The sequence below is a fragment of the Danio rerio genome, chromosome 11 (genome assembly GCF_052040795.2).
Source record: "Danio rerio strain M-AB ecotype USA chromosome 11, GRCz13ab, whole genome shotgun sequence".
Classification (NCBI taxonomy): Eukaryota; Metazoa; Chordata; class Actinopteri; order Cypriniformes; family Danionidae; genus Danio; species Danio rerio.
The window spans coordinates 5,555,818-5,572,952 of NC_141031.1; the positions used below are offsets into that span (position 1 = coordinate 5,555,818).

A 17,135-nucleotide genomic window follows, 5' to 3' on the forward strand; every position below is an offset into this window, starting at 1 on the left:
AAGTTTGAGGCCATGGTGCTCCACTGGTAAAAGGTGGTTTGTCATCTCCAGGTTGGAGGAAAGTCCTTTCTCGAAGTGGAGGAGTTTTGTTCATGAGTGAGGGAAGGATGGAACTTGAGATTGACAGGCGGATTGGTGCAGTGACAGCAGTAATGCGGTCGATGTATCGGTCCGTTTTAGTAAAAAAGGAGCTGAGCGGAAAGGAGTTAGCCACTAAATCAAAACGTTACGAAGTGCTGTGAGATTGCGTTGGCTTTGCAAACACTGTGCCACTTTTATATTAATTTTTTGTTTACATGCCTGTCGGGTATGTTAAGTTGAGGTGCTATTTGTTTTTATATTAGATTTTTTTATATGTTAACTGTTGCACTAAAGTCTAAAAGTGAAGAATTGATGTTATTTATTACTTAATTGTTCAAGCTACCTCACAGAAGTGCTCTGCTTGTTAACAAAGTTGTTGAATGTTAAAATATGGTAAATTAAATTAAAAAATAAGAAACATCCTGGATCTGTTTCTTCACTCTTCTTTATTCTTTCAATTGACTCAGACTCAAACTCGGACATCCCTAGTTTTATGATTTGTCAAGTATAGCTTTTAGTTAAATTTCCACATGTGTCTGCTATGGCATGGTTAGGTAAGCATGCTGGTAGAGTACAAATGTGAGACGTCGCCACTCTGTTTCCTAGCTACCAGTTTCTCGGTAGCTAAACTAAGCTTCAGCCTCTATTTTTTCTGTTACTTAACGAAGCAAATGTCACATAAAAAGCATTGATTGTGAAAAAAGCATCTGACCATCATCCATATTGAAGATACTATTTCAAACTTGTTTTTTTTTCTTAATTCATTTCTTTAATATGTGAATCTCTATTTTTAAAACAGAAGGCAAGTTTTATATAGCACATTTCACACGCAATGCTAATTCCAAGTGCTTTAACAAGAATAAAAGAAACATAAAACAGAAGTATAAGAAATAAAAGTAACAAATAATAAAAAAGATGTTGAAAAAGTGTGTTGACACGGATTTAAAAGGAATGAAAAAAAGAGTCAAATAAACAAGCCTTTTAATTTATTTCAACACAAATGAACTGACTGTCCCTCAGGCATAATTTCCACAAAAATTTGGCACGATTGATTCTCTCCTTCTCTCTCTCTTGTTTCCTTACTTACTGGTTAAAAAGAGATAGCAGTATTGGTAAAGAGATAAAACAACTTTGACTAAAGATAAAACATCGACCGAAACATCGTATTTGAGTCAAATACGTTTATATTTATCAGGGCTGCACATTATATAATTTCAGCATCGATATCACAGTGTGTGCATCCGCAATAGTCACACCGCAGGATCTTCAATGTTGAGTTGGGATTATAGTTTATTATAACCAATGGAGAGTCGAATTATAATGGAGTAAAAAGGGTAGTTCACCCACAAATTAAAGTTTACTCACTATTTATGGGCTTCTTTTTTAGGTTGAGCACAAACAGAAGACATTTTAAAAAATCAAACGTTTGAAACAAGTGTAAATAGTGAGTAAAATTTCATTTTCATTTCACAAAGCCTGTGACTGTGTGAACATTTCAAAATTTCAGAGTTTAAAACATCCAGCCACAGGATATTCTAATGTTTGTAACTTTAATAAAAATGACATTATATATAATAGGGGTGTCATGATTTTGATTTTTAATCGAAATCTATCGAAATTTATGCTCAATTTCGATTATCGAATCAAAAAATAGAATCGTCGATGCTGCCACGCCCCCATGTCACGTCAGCTTGGCTTGCCAAGCGGGAAAAAAACAGGCTTGTTGAAGTGCTTGTTAAACTGCAGACGCAGGAGACCCGTCGACAGAACTTAAACCTTCTCCTCTTTCAATGAAGTCGCCGGTGTGTAAGCATTTTGGATTTCCAGTGAGTTATGTTGACAACGTTCGTGTTGTCGACAAAAAAAAACACAGTTTTGCAAGCTCTGCTATGTACGTATTACGTACGGTTCGTCCGATAGACAACACCGGCATCGCGATCCTCCGCCCGCCCCCGTTGCAAATCCGCTCGCGAAAAGTACACACTCAGGCCCTGTTTACACTGTCTTTGTTTTTAAATGGCATTTTAGAACGTCAACGATTTGACATCCACAGTGGCGTGTAGCATTTCTGAGCAGACCTCCTTCCTCTCTACCTCTGAAAATGCACATCACGTGACCACACAGACACAGACGCACGCACAGCCATGCGCTCGAGACAGCAGGTCCAGGCAGTCAGAGGACTGCTTCAATCTTTCACTCACTTGTACTTAGTCATTTTAGCGAACACCTCAGATACTGTTGGCTGGTTCCTGTTGGTTGTGCGTCTTTTTTACCGACGCCATTATAACGACACAGATCTCTGCCTATTCACGAGTCCCTTTATTCATTTACTGTATGATTTGTTTATGGGTAAAACAAAGACCATGCAGGTCAGGTAGATTAAACGGTAGGCTACAAATAATTAATTGGTAATTAATTAATTAATTATTCATAATCGAAAATCGAATCTAATCGTGCCTTTAGAATCGAAAATGTAAGCAAATTGAGGATTTGGAGGATCGTGACACCCTTAATATATAATACAGACTAGGGTAGGGGCTGTTTTGTGATCGCCTGGTGGCTGGGTTTTATCCCACAGAACACGGCCGGGCTCAGCCCGAAGGAGCCATGTGGAACCATCCTCCTGCAGGCCCACCACCCGCAGGGGTAGCCGTGAAGGACCGGTGCATTGTGGAACGGGTGGTGGTCGAAAGTTGCTTGAGTGATCCTAAGAGCTATGTTGTCCAGTGCTAATGCTCCTGGTAGGGTCTCCCAAGGCAGAAAGGTCTTAGGTGAAGGATCAGACTGAGTGCGGTTCAAAAACCCCTTATGAGCACAACAACAGCTAGGACAGTTACGTCGCCCCGTATGGCACTGCCAGGGCCCCAGTCTGGAGCCAGGAGGACTCTGACAGGGCAGCCCTTTGTCACCAATTCTGTTCATAATTTTTGTAGACAGAATTTCACAGCTCAGCCTTGGGCTGGAGGAGGTCTGGTTCGGCGACCACAGGATTTTATCTCTGTTATTCGCAGACGATGTTGTTCTGTTGGCTTCATCGAACATGGACCTTCAGCATGCACTGGTATGGTTTGCTACCACATGTGACACGGCTGGGAAGAGAATCAACACCTCCAAGTTTGAGGGCATGGTGCTCCACTGGAAGAAGGTGGTTTGTCATCTCCAGATTGGAGGAAAGTCCTTTCTTGAGGTGAAGGAGTTCAAGTATCTTGGGGTTTTGTTCATGAGTGAGGGAAGGATGGAACGCGAGATTGACAGGCGGATTGGTGCAGCGGCAGCAGTTATGCGGTCGATGTATCGGCCTGTTGTGGTAAAGAAGGAGCTGAGCCAAAAGGCAAAGCTCTGGATTTACCTGTCAATCTACATTCTTACTCTCACCTATGGTCATGAGCTTTGGGTCATGACCGAAAGGAAAAGATCTTGGATACAAGTGGCCGTAATGAGTTTCCTTTGCAGGGTGGCAGGACGCACCCTTATAGAAAGGGTGAGCAGCTCTGCAACCCGGGAGGGGCTCGGAGTAGAGCTGCTGCTCCTCCACATCGAGTGAAGTCAGCTGAGGTGGCTCTGGCTTTTGTTTCGGATCCCTCCTGGACCCGTGCCTAGGCAGGTGTTCCAGTCATGTCCCACCTGGAGGAGGCCTCAGGAAAGACCCAGGACACGCAGGAAGTACTATGTCTCTCAGGTGGCCTGGAAACGCCTTGACATCCCCCTGGAGGAGCTGGAGGAAGTGTGTGGGGAGATACAAATCTGGGGTTCTCTCCAAAGACTGCTGCCCCCTCGACTCTCGAACTGCGGATGAAAATGAATGAATGAATAATAAAGACTATGCAGTGTTGATTGTTTAATATCTGTAGATGAATACTGTTATAATTCACTTTTATCTTTGCTATATTTTGTTTATCTCTGCTTGTAATGTATTTGTTATATATTATTCGAGATCCAACCCCCTACAAATTTACCCTAATCAATCTAAAATGAAGAATTCTTTTCTAGTAAAGCTGTATTCAAATCGCAATACATATATCGCAGGAATAATGTCAGATTTTCCCGATATCATGCAGCCCTAATATTAATATAATATACAGGTCATATTGGTCAAAAAAATTAAACCTTTTTTTTTAAGCATGACAATTGGTTTTTTATATATTTTTTTATTTTCTTGTTTTTATGTATGAGTTCTTTTTTCTAGACTAGTTTCAGAGCTAGCTTTTTATGTCAGTTCCTGGAATGGAAAATGCCACAATTTGGATATTGTAAGTGGACAAAAAAAAAAGATCAAAATGACCAGTAGCTGAAAAAAAAACCAGACAGCTGACCACCAAATTTCTCCATTAACCTCTATCCAATCATTTTGTTGACTTGGATCCATGCAACTCAATTCCCAGAATTGCACCAGGACACATCGTGACACATTCTGAATCAGAAATATAATTAATTTGGCTGCTTGGAAATAATACCGTAATACAAGAAGAGAAACGCTTCTCTTATCGCTCCCTGGTTATGCGTTTAATTTCAGCAGCGTGCCAAATTGATTGTGGACGCCGAGCGCTGTCGTCGAAGAATAAAAGGGAACATAAAGGATGGAATAAGGGAAAAAAGGATGAAAGGGTGGAGTAATAGTGCGATAGAGGCTGAAAACAGAAGCATATCAATGGTGCCTGCAGGCTGGAGCTGAACTTTTTGTCAGCTTAGATTAATTCACAACACGCGCAGGATCATAGCTGAACTTTCCCGCGCAGTGGGCCAAACAGCCCAATCGGTTTTATCAACAGTCTGAAATATAGCACAGCAGAGATCTGATCATGACATGACATGAGTGTGTTGCATGTTGTTGTCTATGTGGAAAGATTCAGTATTTCAAGTTTAAGTAATCAGAACGGTTCTTGTTTGACTAATGCTAATGCTAAGGGATAGTTATCCTAAAAACTTTAATGTACTGTAGTCATGGTGCGAATTACAGGGGGGTTTGGGTGTATTAAGTCACATTCTAGTCCAGGGGTCTCAAACTCAATTTACCTGGGGGCCGCAGGAGGCAAAGTCTGGGTGAGGCTGGGCCGCATAAGGGATTTCACAAAAAAAAGTCCTCAAATGTCATTATTAACAGTTTTAATTATTTCTTCTGAACATGAAGTGTCCTGAACATTAATAGAACATTGAGTGAAGATTATGAACAGTTCTTCTGAACATGGCATCTTTTGCCTACTTCTTGCTGCCAGAGACTTGACAGCGCTTCTTCTCACAAATCTGAACCACATTTGGCTTTAGAGCGGAAGCAGTTGAGACCCTCAGTATGGCTTGAAGATGATCATCATTAAGTCTAGACCTGTACTTTGACTTATTGAAGTCCTAGGGAAAAAAGTGGGGGAACTCACTCAAAACTTCCATTCCCTCACCTAAGGCGTATATATGTATAAATAAAACACCCCCAGCCCACTCCAGTCACATCAGTCTGTACCAGTCTGTATCTACCTATAATATCAATATATATAAGATGCAGGGCAGGCACGTGCACACATAGGGCTCAACCTGTGCAGAGCACATGCCCTTTTTAGTCTTGCATAGAAAGTGCCCTTTCAAAATGATCAAAAGTGCCCCCGCGACGCGACACACCCTCGGTCCCGCCCTTCAGTAGGCGTGCGATAACACCGCTCTTGAGTACGCGCGCGATAACACAGCTGATCAGAACGCGCGCGACAACGCGCATTGAGTGACAAGCGCGCTGTGTACGGATAGAATCAGCGGAGTGGGGAGCGCTCTCTCTCCCCGCTCCGCTGATTCTGTCAGAGTACAGCGGTTGGCGCGGGCCACAAAATATTGCACTGAGGGCCGCAAATGGCCCGCGGGCCGCGAGTTTGAGACCCCTGTTCTAGTCAATCGTCCTGTGTGTGTGTGTGTGTGTGTGTGTGTGTGTGTGTGTGTGTGTGTGTGTGTGTGTGTGTGTGTGTGTGTGTGTATGTGTTTGTGTTTGTGTGTGTGTGTGTGTGTGTGTGTGTGTGCGTGTGTGTGTGTGTTTGTGCGTGCTTGTGTGCGTGCATGTGTGTGTGTGTGACCAGCAGGACTTCGCCAGGGCAAGTACAATGACAATGTCTGCTTGTCTCCTCCAAAAACAGCTTCTGCAGACATCGCGTGATGTACTGAAGGTTTATAATATTTCTGTATGTCCAAAACCAAAAGATTCAGTAAAAGCAGAATGACCGCGATGTGCCTCTTTCCACAGGCCCCTTCATGATAAGCCCCTGTCTTGCAGTCTGCAGACAGACCCTACTCCAAAAAAGGCCAGGGAAGCATTGTTTCTCATTGACACGATGTCTTTATTATTTCACCCTCGTGTTCTTACTAACCTGCATCTTTTAAAAAACAAACATTTTACAGAATAGTTTCAGAATATTATTTTATTGGGGGGAGCTTTCTCAAACTTTTTCGAAACAGCTGCTCAAGGTTAACGGAGTGTTTGCACTTTCTCTATCTCTAATTTGACTTCTGCTCTCACCTTCTCTCCTTTCCTGCTATATCCCTCCATTAATCTCGCTCTCTATGGTCAACAAGCCGGAGGGCCAAAGATGGCCTTTTTTATTAAACGCTTCTCTGTGCATCTCATAAGAGACCTGCACTCTGGCGCAGAAACCTCCGCGACTGGGTTTCTGAGTGGGGATGGGACTGTTTTCACGGTTGTGTTTAAATGGAAAAGATGTTACAATCATGCTTGTTTTGTGTAATTTTTGGGAATTCCTCAAACATTTTAAATTCAGCAAAAATATTTAGCACAGCCATGCAGAGGAGGTTGAGAATGTGTAAAATAGTGAGAATGACAAGTATTGCAGTTTGGCAATGTGTGATGCCTGATGTCTTACGTGCATCAGATCCATGTTTTTGTCAACCTGCGTTAGATACTACTCTAACTGTAGCCCTAAACTCAAAATATATATACAGTTGAAGTCAGAATTATTAGCCCCTTTTTGATTTTTTTTTTCTTTTTTTAAATGTTTCCCAAATTATGTTTGACAGAGCAAGGAAATTTTCACACTATGTCTGATAATATTTTTTTCTTCTAGAAAAAGTCTTATTTGTTGTATTTTAGCTAGAATAAAAGCAGTTTTGAATTTTTTAAAAACTATTTTGAGACAAAATTATTAGCCCCTTTAAGCTAATTTTTTTTTTTTTGATAGTGTACAGAGCAAACCATCGTTATAGAATTACTTGCCTAATTACTCTAACCTGCCTAGTTCACCTTATTAACCTAGTTAAGCCTTTAAATGTCACTTTAAGCTGTATAGAAGTGTCTTGAAAAATATCAATTAAAATATTATTTACTGTCATCATGGCAAAGATAAAATAATCAGTTATTAGAAATAGGTTTTTAAAACTATTATGCATAGAAATGTGCTGAAACAATCTTCCCTCCATTAAACAGAAATTGGGGAAAAAAATAAACAGGGGCGCTAATAATTCAGTAGGGCTAATAATTCTGACTTCAACTGTATACTGTATATATATATATATATATATAGCTTTGCTTTTAATCTGTATAGCTTTGGTCAAATGTTTTGGGTATCCTTCCACAAGCTTCTCACAATAGTTTGCAGGAACTTTGGCCCATTCCACCTGACAGAATTGGTGTAACTGAGTCAGATTTGTACGCTGTCTTGCTCGCACAAGCTTTTTCAACTCTGCCCACAAGTTTTCTATAGGATTGAGATCAGGGCTTTGTTATGGCCACTCCAAAACATTTACTCTGTTGTCCTTGGCAGTATGCTTAGGGTCATGGTCTGTTTGGAAGACCCATTTGTGGCCAAGTTTTAATTTCCTGGCTGATGTCTTGAGATGTGGCTTCAGTATTTCTACATAATGTTCTTTTCAGCTCCACAACATGATGCTGCCACCCCCATACTTCACAGTTGGGATGGTGTTCCTAGGTTTGTAAGCTTTCCCCTTTGTCCTCCAAATGTAACACTGGTCATTATGCTCAAGTAGTTCAATCTTAGTTCCATCAGATCAGTACATATCTCCAAAAATTAGTCTTTTTCCCGGTGTAATTTAGCCAATTGTAATCTGGCTTTTTTGTTGATTCTGGCTTGGTGATGTTCCCATGTTGTCACACAAGGAAGCAGTGTTTTTGAGGTTTTCTTAAAAACTATTCTACAGTTCTGCCTTATTAACTTATTAACTGTGCCAATTAACCTAAATGTTGTCAATTAGCCAATAAGAAACTTCCAAAACCTTCACACTATCATCTGAGCTGTTTCAGAGGCATAATAATCTTATTGTATGTAAACTTGACTTTCAAGAAAAGTTATAACAATATCTCAAATAATAACTCTCTCGTTATTCTGCTATTAAGCATAACAGAAACAAATTATAACAATTTCTCAAATAATATCTCTCTCGTTATTCTGCTATTAAGCGTAACAGAAACAAATTTGATAAACCTAACTTACCTAAAAGAGAAAAAGTTTAGTCAAATTAACATCCGACTTTTTTTTTAAATGGTTATGTGCCTTTTTTATACAGAGTATGTATACTTCTGGTTTCAAGTGTGTGTATATATATATATATATAAAGGACAGACTTCCACCCTCAAAGGTCACAGTTGGGTTTTTGTGCTATAATCATCAATGTGTGCCATCTGTGTGAGGGCAGGCGTCATCATGGGGTTTTTTATGCAGTATGATTACGGCTGTAGTCACTATTACTTCTCTCATGATTAGAGCTAATAGAGGCTTCGGCAAGAGGAGTGATGGTAGAATTAGTTTAATTAGCATTGTTTTGAATGTAATGGCTCCCCTGTGGCTGTGGGAGGGAGGGAGTGTGTGGAGGTGTGCGTGTGTTTGTCTGCGGTGCAAATGTGTGCATGCATTTTAGGAAAAGCAAAACTAAAGAAAATTTAGGGCTTGTTTTTTCGGATTTCTCTGCGAATAGAAGCTCACCCCTACGCACGCTGTCAGCAGCCAGAAACTGTGGCACGCTCGGTGATTAAACACCTTCTGCTGGGGAGATTAACAGCAACTTGGATGCTGCTGGTGTTTACAGAGGGCATGACACAATTCAGGACACGTGAAAGCAGAGCGAATGCAGTCAGAAGTCCAACAGAGCCATCTGGTGGCTGCGGGATTTAAGGGCACCAGTGGAGCTCAAGGTTAGCAAAAAACTAAACACACTCTTCTTTTTTTTTTGTCTTTCACACAGCATGCAGCAGTGCGCCCATCAACATGAACGTCCAGCACATGAATAAGACTGCACTGGTCGTCCGATGGTCCCGGCCAGAGATCACCTACGATCCGCCCATCATCAGCTACCTCATTTCCTACAGCTGGACCAGAAACGATGAGTCATACGAGGAGACTTATTTCAAAGGGAGCGATCAGAAACTGGTGAGGAGTTGTGTGTTTGAGTGTGTAACGCCTAACAAATATCACAGTACTTTCATTATAGTCTCAGGAAGTTGTAAGATATTCAAACTCCATTGTTTCCATATATGTGTCATATTGTCAAGAACTGAGTATTTACTAGGTTATAGGTTGTATGTGTATGTATGGGGTGCTTTATGGCACTATATGTCACATTAAGCGCCACGAATGTGAGCCTGGACCACAAAACTAGTCATTTCACATGACAATAGCCAAAATTACATTGTATTAAATATGTCAAAATATTAATGCCACTTATAGAACATTTAGACCATGTTCTAGGAAGGTATTATTTACATTTTGTACTATAAATTGTCCAAAACTTTATTTTGGTTAGTAATTGTAACGACTGGGGGGAGTGACACTCACAACAGAAGGTAAGATCCAATATGCAGGTTTATTCAGCGTCAGGCAAGCAGTGGTCAAATCAGGTTCAAACAGGTATATTAAGGACAGTCCAGAATCATAAACGGTAAACAGGCAAAAGGTCGAAAGGCAGACGGCTATACAGGATGACAAGGATACAAGGCTAGGTTCAAGCACGGAGAAACAAGACAGGGAAACGTGTTGTAATGTCACACTGGGTAAACAAGACTGGAAGGGTGAAAGAGTGGCTTATGAATGGTGTGATATCAGTCTGTGACAAGGTTCAGCTGGTGATTGCAATCAGGATAGATGAATGAGCAGGCGTGCGTGTTTGGAAGAAGTGCATGTATGAATGTGTAGTCCAGGGGAATGCGAAAGTGTAGTCCTGAGAGTTCGTGTGAGAACCAGCGATCGCTGGTTGTGTGACAGTAATATGCATTGCTAATTTAATTAGCTCAAATTTAAAGGCGATTCGTTTCCCAAACAACAACTTAACTCGCGGCTGAACTATCATAGTAAGACGCATTGTTTGTTAAAAGAACGATGTAGTGATGAGTGTTTCCCAAAACCCCTGGTGTCTCTGTCACAGATGTATTGTTTGAACCATGTTAGTTATAATGTAAAATGCCCATAATGATGCTCAAAACGGAGTGGAGTAACAACATCTTTAGAGAAGAACCCCAGAATTTCTTTGTGCATAAAATATTTATTTATACGGAAATGTATTTTAAAAAAATTAATTCTAGTTTTGGTAAAAACAAGCACTTGTTTTCCATATTAATTGAAGTATATGTAAACGCCACATATACGGCCTGTTTCCCTTTACAAGTATTATTGAGAACATTACACATTCTATTCTAAAACTTAAAATAACTTTAAAAAGCTAACACAGATTCTAATGTCATATATAAATCATGTAAATAAATAAATAATTGGATTTCTAAAGATAATAGTTTTAATAACTCATTTCTAATAACTGATTTCTTTTATCTTTGCCATGATGACAGTACATAATATTTGACTAGATATTTTTTTAAACACTTCTATACAGCTTAAAGTGACATTTAAAGGCTTAACTACAGAAGGTTAATTAAGATAACTAGGCAGGTTAGGGTAATTAGGCAAGTTATTGTATAACAATGGTTTGTTCTGTTTACCAGTGGATCCCAACAGGGGGGTCCCGGCCCACAAGGGGGCCTCAGCGAGCTATGTGAGTGGTCGCATCATATTTTAAACATTTCTTAGCAGTGTAAAATTAGGAGGAGAATGATCATGTTGCCTTAGTTCACTTTATCCCCTAGCTTGGTGGTTCTCAACCACCGGTCCGTGGATCAATTGGTACCGGGCCGCACAAGAAATCATTTATTATTTCCATTTTATTATCTGCTTCTAAACGATCTTATATTTTGAAAAGTCTTTTATTTTGAAAAATAACCATACTCCTGCTAACTAACCCACAAGTAGCAAAATTAGTAAGAAACAGACGTCTTTGGAAAGTGTCTTTGCTCAGGGGAAAAGACCCAGTGAAGGACCCACGAACTGCCAAGGTATGGTTTCCCACCCATTTGTCAACAAATCAGGTGAATCCAGCATGGCTCTGCAAGAAGATGAACTGCTGAAGATCACAAACTGGGCCGTTCGCATATCACATATTTCTAGTCTGCACAAGTTTGCTGTTTCCAATGGAGGTGCGCAGCGCCTTCACGCCAATGACGCCCTATTCACACGGAGCTTCAGCGTCAACGCTTGACTGAAGGCATGTCTGAAGTTGGGGCTGACGCGATTGTTATTGCAGCGTCAGCCAATGAAATTCAGTCAGCAATAGGCCACTGTTTAGCCGGTCTATTTGCATACAGCGATCTGATTGGCTGACGCTTCCGTCTTCGCTTAAAGTTGAGCAAGTCCCAACTTCTGCAACGAGCAACACCTTTGAAGCGGCGCTGACAGATCCACAATGCAGTTCAGCAACGCTTGACGTCACCCATTCAAAGTGAATGAAAATTCATATTTCGGTAAGATTAGTTTTCTCAGAAAAATACAGAACACCCTTACACTGCAGTGCTTTGTAATTTTTTTAATAGATAAAACTTGTATCAGAGTAACAGCAGTGTTTTGTCAGCTTGTCATACACATTTCTCTGGGAAAAATGGTTGATGGTCGCCTAGCAACCTACAACCTACGACCCCCCCACCCCCAACACACACACACACACACACACACACACACTTTTGTAATACGTTCTCCACAAAAGACAGTTGCACTGATTCGCCTCACAGCAATCCTCACACTAATTAGCAGAGCATAACAAATAACGTGCAAGTATTAAATTCTAATAGTCTATATATCTTTTCCCCTTATACATCAGTGTGAATACTGATATTTTCATTACTGAATGTCAAATAGGGCCAATTTAAAGGCCAAAGGCTTACGTTTTTAATTACAAATGGCCTATTGATGTTTCGCTTTTATATTTTACATTAGGCTATTATTTGTGCATAAACGTATCTAGATATAGTAATAAACATATTGTTTGTTTGAGAACAACATTTTTTTGTCATCATAACTGCAAACTTATATGAGTGATAATATCATTAAATGTGGAAGGGGGAACTTTATAATATTATTATTATATTATTACTTTATAAAATTGTATTATTTATAATATTTTCCAGGGGAAAAGGGGGGTCTCAGGCAAAAAAAGGTTAGGAACCACTGCTAGACTATCAAAAAATATATAGCTTAAAGAGGCTAATAATTTTGACCTTAAAATGGTGATTAAAAAATTAAAAACTGCTTTTATTCTAGCCAAAATTAAACAAATAAGACTTTCTCTAGAAGAAAAAATATTATCAGACATACTATGGAAATTTCCTTGCTCTGTTAAACATCATTTAGGAAATATTTAAAAAAAGAAAAAAAAAATCAACTGTAGATTAAATGTGCAGTAGATGAGGAGTGTATAATATTCTATAATTTGCCACGTGTAATGCACTTTTTAATTTAAAGGCAGAAGTCCAGTTTGATTTCTCCTTGAGCTTCAGCAATAATCCTTTCACATTTCAGATTTGTGGCAGTCTGTTCTTAGAAAACAAACGAGCTGCTAAAGTCTGAATTTGCGAGGATGTTGATCTAACGTCTGTAAACCCTCAGCTCATCGATAATATCCTGTAATCTCTCCTCGGCTAGATCCATGTTTGCAGAAGTGCAGCGAGTGTGACTGTGAATAAAGACTGTATTTTAGGTCGTCAGCAGGGGGCCGCAGCGGTATACGCTGACCTTGGGGCCCGCTATTTGAAAATACTAATGCACTAAAACTGTTTAAGAGGCGGAGATGTATTTTAGTCTCATTTCTCTTGACGTTCTATCGAGCACACTCGGTGGGGTGTGAAATTTATAACGGGCTGAGATTTCTGATTCTTTAGTCGGCGGGGGGGCTGCGAGGCGACAAAATAGTACAAAGAAACAAAGTCATTTTTGTTCATTTTGTTCCCAAACATTTGTGAGGCGTGCAGTTTGAAAATGGCACTGCATCCCATCACGGAGCATCATTCCAGTCACTCTAGTCCCCCCTTGTTCCTCCCTTTCTTTCCTTTCCTTTTAAAGGGATAGTTCACCCAGAAATGAAAACATTCTGTCATCATTTACTCATCCTTCGCTTGTTCAAAATCTATTTGAGTTTCTTTCTTATGTTGTGCACAAAAGAAGATATTTTGAAGAATGCTGGTAGCGTTGGCTTCTATATTTTGTGTTCAGCAGACACTCAAAAATGTTTAAAAATACAGTAAATGAGGTATTTATTACTGTTTAAGTAATTATTTCACATTTTTATTTTGTCCTTTCGTCCCAAGATGTGAGGTAATTTAGCCCAATTTCTTTTTAAAGGGTCTGCTTCCAAGGTGGGTCATGGAATTTTCTTTCTTTTTTTTTTCTTTTTTTTTTTTGTTTCTCCGTCTTCTTCTTTTAAATGGTTAGTTCACCCAAAAATGAAAATTCTGTCATCATTTACTCAACCCTCACTTGCTCAAAGCATATATAAGTTTCTTTCTTCTGCTGAACACAAAAGAAGATATTTTGAGAAATGCTGGTATAGTGTGACTTCTGTAGTATTTTTTAGCAATCAGCATTCTTCAAAATATCTTCTTTTGTGTTCAACAAACACTCAAAGGTTTAAAACCACACGAAGGACAGTGAATGAGGTAATTATGGGTGAACTATCAGTTTAAGATTTTTTTCTCCCATTTTTATTGTGTCCTTTCGTTCCAAAATGCTACTATCTGGGCAAATTTAGCCCAACTTCTTTTCAGAGGGTCTACTTCCAACATGTGTCATGAAATTTTCTTCCTTTTTTCTTTTTGTTCCTCCCTCTTCCTTTTCTTTTAAAGGGTTAGTTCACCCAAAAATTAAAATCTTGTCATCATTTACTCACCCCTCACTTGTTCAAAACCTATTTGAGTTTCTTTCTTCTGTTGAACACAAAAGAAGATATTTTGAAGAATGCTGGTAGTGTTGACTTCCATAGTATTTTTAGCAAATATTTTATTTTGGCTTTAACAGACACTCAAAAAGGTTTAAACCACATAAGGCAAAGTAAATAAGGTTATTTGTGGGTGAACTGTGCATTTAAGGTATTATTTCCCCATTTTTATTTCTCCTTTCGACCCAAGATGCTACAGTGTGGGTCGATTTAGCAGCCCAACTTCTTTATAAAGCAACTACTTCCAGGGTTTCCATGGGTCAATTGTCCTCCTCTTTCTTTTTGTTCCTCCCTCTTCAGTTTCCTTTAAAGCGAAAGCTCACGCAAAAATAAAAATGTCATCATTTACTCACTTGTTCCAAACCTATTTGAGTTTCTTTCTTTTGTTGAAACCAAAAAAAGATATTTTGAAGAATGTTGTTAGCATTGACTTCAGTTGTATTTTTAACCACCAGCATTCTTCAAAATATCTTCTTATGTTCAACAGACACTCATAAAGATTTGAAACTACATGAGGGGGAGTGAATAAGGTAATTCATGGGTTAACTATGCATTTAAGCTATTTGAATTTTTTTTTGACATTTTTATTTCTCCGTTGTCCCAAGATGCTACTATGTGGGTCAATTTAGCAGCCTGACATCTTTATAGAGGGACTACTTCCAGGGTTTCCATAGGTCATGGAACTTTCTTCCTCTTACTTTTTGTTCCTCCCTCTTCATTTTCAGTTCACCCAGAAATGAAAATTCTGTAATCATTTTCTCACCCCTCAATTGTTCAAAACCTATTTGAGTTTCTTCTGTTGAACACAAAAGAAGATATTTTGAAGAATGCTTTCAGTGTTGACTTCCATAGTATTCAAGCTACCAGCATTCCTAAAAACATCTTCTTTTGTATTTAACAGAAGAACGACACTCATGAAGGTTTAAAGGAGAGTAAATGAGGTAGCTTGGTGTGAACTATCCATTTAAGTCGCATTCATATGTCCCCTTTCATACCAAGATGCTACTATGTGGGTCAATTTAGCGGCCCGGCTTCATTTTAGATGGATTACTTCCAGGGTTTCCATGGGTCATGGAATTTTCTAGAATATCTTGAAATTTGAAAAGTTCTATTCCAGATATTGAAATTTGATATTTGTTTTGTCCATCCGGGAATATCAGGGATTTTTTGTTTGTCATCTTAAGTTTGACTTGTCTACTATTTGATATATGGCATTTTTTATAATTTGTTTCACGTGTTTTGTCTATTAATATGGTTAGGATATTTTTAACTGCCATTTTACACCTTTTCCCTCAAGGCATCAGATAATCAAGTGCATTTACCTGGCTGTACCTATTAAAACACTGTCTGTGTCTGTAGTTTTGTCTGCTCAGTGCTCAACCAGTTCCTCCTAGAGTTTGTGCTATATTTTATGATTTTTGCAGCCTAAAATAGCTGATTTTATTAAAATGTGTGGCAATATTTACATAATTTCTTGTTTTTATCTGTGAAAATATACACAAAATTACACATATTGGTTCTTGACGATTAAAATCCCACAATGCATTTCAAAAGCATAAATAAATGAAAGCAAACATCAATCACAAAATACAGAAAACTGTTAGCTTACGGATATTTTTGTCACTATTTTGGTCACAAAAATCATAAAACTTCAGCCTTTTAGTCAGGGAAAAGTCATAGACATTTGGCTTAGAGCAGGAACCATGTACTTAGATCAATAGAGAAGGAGTTTTTTTTTTAACAGCTTTTCATTTATAATAACCCAACGCAATAGAGAAATATTTGAGTTGAGCTCTTTTACCGAATGAATTCGGGTCAAACTGGTATAAATCAGAAAGGTGTTGGTGTGGAGGGGAACTGACGCCATTTACTTAGTGCAAGATTTACAAATCCCTCAAGCCCTCAGCACTTTTCAGCAGACCCCGGGGGAGGTGAAGTGAGTTATGCTAATGGCTATTGCTCATACACTTAGAATTGTATTGAATCTTCATTTCTCAGGGATGAAATTAGGCTGTGGGCTTCAGACAGAGAGCTTTCAGGCAAAAAGGCACCAGAAAAGTCAAATGTAGTTAAAAACAATGACCATGAATGACCATCAGAGTTTGTTTCTCAAGGTGTCAGATGTTATTGAGCAACCTTAATGTATATTTCTACTCGGATATGTGCAAATCTTCTAATGATCATATCAAACATGGTCAGTCTGAACAATCGTTTTGTACTCAAATGAAGATAAATGCTACGTAAATTGATCACAAGTGACTGTAAAGACTTACATTACAATGTATCTTCATCATAAATAAATGGTGCTAACGTATATTACAATTTTCACACAGAAATATTAAGCAGCACAATAGTATGCTTGAATATTTTTGATCATATTTGAGTGATCATATACAGTTGAAGTCAGAATCATTATTAGCCCCCCTTTTTATTTTTATTATCGCCCTGTATAATTTCTGTTTGACGGAGAGAAGATTTTTTTCAACACATTTGTAAGCATAATTAAAAGTTTTTAAAACTATATAATTTCTAAATGTTTTTAATAACTCATTTCTATTAACTGATTTATTCTATCTTTGCCATGATGACAGTAAATAATATTTGACTAGATATTTTTCAAGACACTTCTATACAGCTTAAAGTGACATTTAGAGGCTTAACTAGGTTAATTAGGTTAGCTAGGCAGGTTAGGGTAATTAGGCAAGATATTGTATAACGATGGTTTGTTCTGTAGACAATCAGAAAAAAAATTTGCTTAAAGGGGCTAATAATTTTGTCCTTAAAATGTTGTTTAAAAAATTAAAAACTGCTAT

The 17,135-nt window shown here is 38.6% G+C and overlaps 1 protein-coding gene across 3 annotated transcripts in view; it reads left to right on the forward strand.

Moving 5' to 3' along the window:
- The window catches only part of ptprga (protein tyrosine phosphatase receptor type Ga), a 514,388-nt gene that overhangs the window by 421,902 nt on the left and 75,351 nt on the right, over positions 1 to 17,135 (forward strand). For all 3 annotated transcript variants that reach the window (NM_001329864.1, XM_087272537.1, XM_087272538.1), the window contains 1 exon segment: positions 9,262 to 9,446. In NM_001329864.1, coding sequence (NP_001316793.1) covers positions 9,262 to 9,446 — 185 coding nt within the window.